Raw genomic sequence first — 6,612 nt, forward strand, 5'->3', positions numbered from 1 at the left:
TTTATAATATAAAAGAATATTACGTATTACAAGTGGAGTGGAGAATTCCAAATGATGGTTTATAAGTTTATCACGTCTTCTAAATTCCATCGAGACATTAATGACAATGTATAATTTCAACAATAATACCGTTTCAATTGCACAATGAGGGCGAAAGCAAATACGATAAACAACAAGAGACCAACAACCTTCTCGTTTATCATCGGTATTCCAAAGGAAGTTCGAATTTCGGTGTTTCGAGATCTCTCGTATCGATTAATTGCAATCAACGAGGGGCCGCACGCATTCTACAAAGGGAGAAACTATAGCGCTAAATCAAAATGGCCGACTTACCGTACTGCACCCGAGCATTTCGCGATATCATTGTTCACTTACCTGGCATGTTTCGGGCCAAGACTGGGATCGTACATAGAACTGGCCGATATATCTTCATCGGGGATTTCGCCATTCTCCATGCCCAGTGCCGCGGTACATTGTCCTGAAAGGATTCGAAACGGCGTTAGAGACAGAGAAACTGATATGCTTTGTCAATTTGAAGGGTTTAAACCAGAGAGAGAGAGAGAGAGAGGATTGACTGACCATGCGAAAATGAAACGATGAATAATTGAGAAACGAATGGTAACCTTGCTAATGAATATAATATCATTACGAGAAATATTACATTTTCAAAGTAATTATATTTATTCGATGAAAACGTGTATCTTGGATATTAATGATTCGACAAGATTTAAAATAAATACATTTTTCTCTTTCGATAGGACGATGATTTTTCCATGTGTATTTTTATTAAATACTCGAGTCGATCATTGCGAAATAAATTGATATTTTGGTTATACACGTTTCAATTACGATCTACCACTATAAATTAAGAGAAATATCGTAAATTCTTTTCTATGATGCCAAAATAATTAAACGATTACAAATGAGTAAGATAAAAATTTATCTGGAATTCATTGAGAAATTTTGCACATGAATTTACACAGGAATAAATTTGTTGGAATTTCGAGTTGATTTCCAGAGAATAGAGATCGTGACACGTTGCCACAAAATACACAAACGTGTTCTCGCGATGGTTACAATTCTTCAGCGAGATCCTAGGGGAACAGAAATTGCGACGTCATTGGTATTACGCACGAGGGACTTGAAACTCGACAATCGAACTTCCTTTCTCATCCCCTTACGATCCTTTACTCGTTTACCGTGATAAACAAAACTAAAACGTAACTAAAATAAGCATAATCGATGATATTGTGCATAATTGTTAACGCTTCATTGATGATCCAATCAATAGAAAATGAAGCTTTAGCTTATCTTGAATTGAAACTAGAGAATATAAGAATACTTACAAAAAGAATTATTCTGTTTAAATGTAATATCACTTTATTTAATTGTATTATTAAATTGTATTATTAAATTGTAATATCACTTTCTCGAAACATTTTGTATGCACGATACAAAGTACAATACCAGAAGCAATACGGTACAGCTAGGCGGATAATCAACTGTAATAAATTGTCCAATTCATAGTGACGTAGAATGAAATACGATAGAGTCTACGATACATGTATACATTCGGGCCAGGACACTGCAGTTACGCTCGAAAGTTTCAAAAGTGCAGAATGGACGTAGAAATTGGCTCCCTTCAGATACGTTGCAGGCACTGATTTTCGTCAAATGGTATTTCTTCCAAACGAAACTTTTTTTTATCTTTTGTTTACAAATAATAATTTTGTAACGAAACGATGAGATATTCGTCGTTAGATAAAATTTATATTAAATTTTCTTCTTCCGGTAGTAGTTTTATATATCTCAAAGTTGAAAATTTCTATTCATCTTATATTATTTTTCATACAATTCCATACAAAGAATAATTATACGTTCGTAAATCGAGATTGGTGAATGTATTTCTGGAATAATTATCGTCTCTCGCGTTAAAGTTTTACCGTCGTTCGTATCGAAGTGAAAATCAACAACGGCGAGAAGAAAGCGTTGTTGTCCCGTAGACGACTCAACGAGCGTTGAAGTTGCAAAATGTGGGTCGCTGGAAAGTCTGCAGTTGCGCAAGTTGAGTTGATATTCAACCGACTGCGATTGTCATGCGTACCAGTAATACAGTTAGTTTCTGTACATGTCGGTGACTTGGTATTACTACGATGAAACTTCGCGCTGGCTTCTTACTTCCCCAAATTCTGTGAACTTGCTTGCATCACCGTTCTGTTTTCTATGTATATTGTCCTACACCTACACCTGCCTGTATAGAGAGAACAGAACGGTTTCCACGACTTTATGCACGAATCACGGCCTCGCGTTACACGGTGAACAGGGAACTTGTTTTCGTTAAAACGTACAAGTTTTCCCTCGTTGTGTTAATAATAAACTTTACTTCGTTTCGCCGTAAAAGCCTCGTTTTAAAATCAAAATTTAATTCCCGTATTTCGATCGTGATTATCACGAGGATCAAATTGCGAAAGTTTTGAGAAAGTTTGCAAGATTTTCTCAGAAACGCTTCGTATTTCAATTTATTTAATATTTAATATTTACGTTTAATTTATTCGAATACTATTACAAGTATGCGAATTCATTTAGAAATGCAAAAGTATAAAATATATAAAATGTTCGATATTCGACGAGTATTTATTTTATATTAAGAATCAGAAACGTTTCGTTAATTTAAATAATAATCGTAACAAAACTTTCGAAACATGCTATTATTGTTTGAAGCTGTATATCTTTTTCGATTAATAATTCTAAAATTTCATTCTAAAATATTTGTTGTACGCGAATTTACAAAATTTATCGCCTAGTGTCATCGTTCTGCGTTAAAAAAAGAATTCAAACAATTGATCGAATCCTGGCCAAATCACTTGTTTTTACGTTTAACAATTTATATTTATTTTAACGCAAAACAAAAGAAATAGGAAAATCTAGAACGAACGAGGAACAATGAAATAGTGTCTAGCATGAACACAAGTCTATATCGCGAAGCAGTTAACAGGAGTACGTGATTCATTGAACGAGCTCTGTTCAGGACAATTTCGGGGGGAGAGAGAGATTGTTTGCAGTTGCTCGCGTTCAACAATCATTCCCAAAACACAATCAGAACGAACTCCTTTCGATAAACGCTTAACATCAGGCAGAAACAATAAACCAACAGTTCTCGCTAACGTACCCTGTTAACTTAAAATCCACCTTCGAACTAATAATTGCTTTTACGTTAATTTGAATTCACCTCGGTTGGACCTAGTTCCCCTTAACTATTCACTGTCAGCTACATAGACAAATCCATCGACAAATTGACTATCCTGAAATCCGTTTAAATCCGAAACTTTTTGGCCTGGAAACTTTCAACCCTCCTCCAAAGTCTCCTTTCTCGCTTGCTCGGTTAACGATCACTTGAGAAGAATTAGATTAGATTCAGAGAATCTTTTTTAACAATTTTCGAATATTTTTCTTCAGTTTATTGTATATTTGTGAATCAACGGGATGTTTCGTTCTGTCTTTTCCCTTTTTTTCAATTATCGTGCGACGCGACATATCGAGTTCAAACTAGCAGAACAAAGGCGCCACCTATATCTGTATAACATAGTTTATTCCTACTTTCTTTATTAAATATATTCTGATCAAATTCCAATCAATAGGTTTCACAGCCTATTCGTTTTTCTGCATTATTCGTGAGAAGGATAACTGTATAGATAAGTTTTTCGACCAAACTAATATAACTTTAAAATTTATTCGTATTATACAATGTTTATTGAAATGGAAGTATTGATCGGTTAATGCATCGTTCTATTATGTTTGCAAATTGGATATTTATTAGCGATGTCCAGTGTTGAAAGAAAACTCAATTTGCAAACTAAATAGATTCAGGAAAATTTAATGTATATAAAGAGAAATTCAAGATCGTTAACAGGATCAAACTAGATTCCTTACTAATACCGATCAATTCATAATCCGATCTCGTTCCTTCGAAGGCTACTAATCTCATATTTATAACAGTATTTTAATTATTTTCTCATAACACGTAATGCAAAAAAAGAAAGTATATTGAAATCATCGAATATTACCCAAAATCAGATTCATCAAATCCATATAACATTAATCCCGCCTTCTCGAAATTATGTCAATCAGAGGAAACGTGAAATATTCGTGTTCCTGTACGAGAAAAAAGATTATCATAATTTTTCCTGATGGAAAAAGAAAACTACCACGTCGAATCACGTTCGTAGCTTCGTCCATGGCGCACCTGTGGACAGATAAAATGGCGGGAGAGCACTCTAAATACACGTCGAAAACTCTAAATACACTGGCATAATTGCTCGCCGGAATAAAACATTGACACCCTCGCCATTGTTCCCTCCTCCTCGGTTGCCAATACGCGCACCTTGCCAGATATGCACGGCCTAGTTCTCTTTGCAATTCAATCCTTAGAACTGTCCTGCCTCCGTGCCGCAACTTCGATCGTGCCGCTCTTCAGAGAATGCGCCTCTTTATGCGGCATCCATTACTGGGGCAAACTGCGGCCGAGATGAGCCGTGCCGTAATTATCGAACTCCCGAGAGTTCGTTATGGGGGGGGAGCCGACTGTTTAGTTGCAGGGATACGTCGCGCAGGTGTTCCACGGCCAAAAATTGCACGGAACTTTCGTGCAACCGCTCGAGACGAAAGAGAGAGAGAGAGAGAGAGAATGGTTGGAAACGATCTGTCACTGGCATAAATTCGGGGAGAAGGGGTTGTTCGTTACGACACTCTGACTCCATATAGGTGCGCAAACTTGTTTAAGGGTGGCTCGAGGCGTGTGTATTCATTGTTCTTATGATCCGGATAAGCTTGTATATATACATACATATATATATATATATAAGGGTTGTTTGAAGGCGAACCTCTTGCGCGGAATATCGCTTGATCTATCGGTGGGAGGAGGATAGATCTGGAGGATCTGTCATTCGCAACACGCGTCCCTATTCATTTGTGCGGGAATGGCAGAGGAATACGTTCCTCTCTCTCTCTCTGTCTGGTTTACTGCGTAACCGATTCGAGAATCGGATACGTTTACACGCCTCGAGGATTCCTTTTGAGACCTAACGACCTAAAGGGATTAGGTCCCGTGGATCTGTCGAGTTACGGAGCGGTTTTAATTGGAAAAATGGTACGGTGTGGATAATGGTACGGTTGACGCAACGGATGATCGTTATTCGAAGCGACGTTTGTTTCGTTTTAATAGTTGAATTCCTTTTTTGAGAGTCTGACGTAATTAGGGGGTTCGATCGATGGAGAGATAGACACGGAGAAAGAGAGAGAGAGAGAGAATGGTTTTAATTGGAAGAAATAGATAATAGGTACGGTTGATATGAATGATCGTTATTCGAAGCGACGTTTGTTTCGTTTAATAGTTGAATTTTTTTAGAGAGTCTGAAGCGATTAAGGTTTGCGGATTAATCGATGGAGACGGAATGGCGTTAACGTTACGATGAGAAAGGAGATAGAATACTTTTTTCACTAGATTTTCCAGAGAATCCAAAGAAAATTTCTCGGATAGGATTTATCACAAGTCCCTGTCCAGTCAAATTCGTTAAATTTATTTCGAAAAAAGAAAAATCTGAATAGAGATTCAGGGATAAAATTTATCAGACACAATTGACCTGATTCGCTCGTTTAACTTCTCTCGAAGATACCTTGCTCGACAATTGATAATCTTTCCTCCTCGAAAATTCGAGGAACAACAAGTACCATTTCCCGTTTAAAATACGTAAAATACACCGATCCACGAAAACGTAGCGTGGATAATTAGAGTCCCGTTTGAATGATGGAAGAGGCCTGTTATTCGGCCCGATTCTTAACCGGGCTCCATCGTTGTTCCATCCCTGTTCAACCGTATTAATTAAACAAGCCGTCGAAAAGAGTGCTCGATTCAATAAAAAAAAAAAAATAAATAAATAAATAAATAAATTCAACGCGACGCCCTCTACGAACGATGAAATGAACAAAACAAACTGGTTATCGTTCTCGTTGGAGAGAGAGAAAAAAGAAAAAAAAAGAAGAAAAAAAGAAAAACGCTCATCGATTTGCAATTTGAAAGATCGCGCCCCTCCACGTTATTTTTCTTCCACCCCCCACCGAACACAGCCCATTGACTCATGAATATCACCGAGCCCATCGATCGACCAAACGACCAAAGCATCGCGCTTTCCTTCTATTCCGGCGTTAATTAAACCCACCTTCTGTCCCTCCTTCTTCCTCCGTTCCCTCCTCTTCCCTCCTCACCCTAAAAGAGGGTGGCCAACTATTTTTCTCCGCCTTCGATGCAAATAATCTGGTTAATTGAAATACAATAATCTCTGAAAGAGGGACAAAGGGAAGGTCGTTCTTTTTCCTCGACGCGCGAACAAAAGAGAATGTCGAGGAGAGGAGAGAGGGGAAGGAAGAGTGTCGAGGAAAAGGAACAATAATAACTCGTGGTGGTCGAAAGACTCGAGAAGAACGCGATATATAAGCGGTTTCGGTTCGTGGTAATTAATATGCATAAAAACATAACGACCACTAAGCGATAAGACGACGACGACGACGGCGACGACGACGAGGACGAGGAGGAGGAGGAGGAGGAGGAGGACGAGG

The 6,612-nt window shown here is 37.9% G+C and overlaps 1 protein-coding gene across 4 annotated transcripts in view; it reads right to left on the reverse strand.

Moving 5' to 3' along the window:
* Positions 1-6,612, reverse strand: part of LOC102673299 (discoidin domain-containing receptor 2) — a 234,385-nt gene that overhangs the window by 108,954 nt on the left and 118,819 nt on the right. For all 4 annotated transcript variants that reach the window (XM_031511947.1, XM_031511946.1, XM_006618672.2 and 1 more), the window contains one exon: positions 376-478. In XM_031511947.1, coding sequence (XP_031367807.1) covers positions 376-478 — 103 coding nt within the window. The remainder of the gene's footprint in view (positions 1-375; positions 479-6,612) is intronic.

Source organism: Apis dorsata, unplaced genomic scaffold (assembly GCF_000469605.1).
Source record: "Apis dorsata unplaced genomic scaffold, Apis dorsata 1.3 scaffold_365, whole genome shotgun sequence".
NCBI classification, from domain to species: Eukaryota; Metazoa; Arthropoda; class Insecta; order Hymenoptera; family Apidae; genus Apis; species Apis dorsata.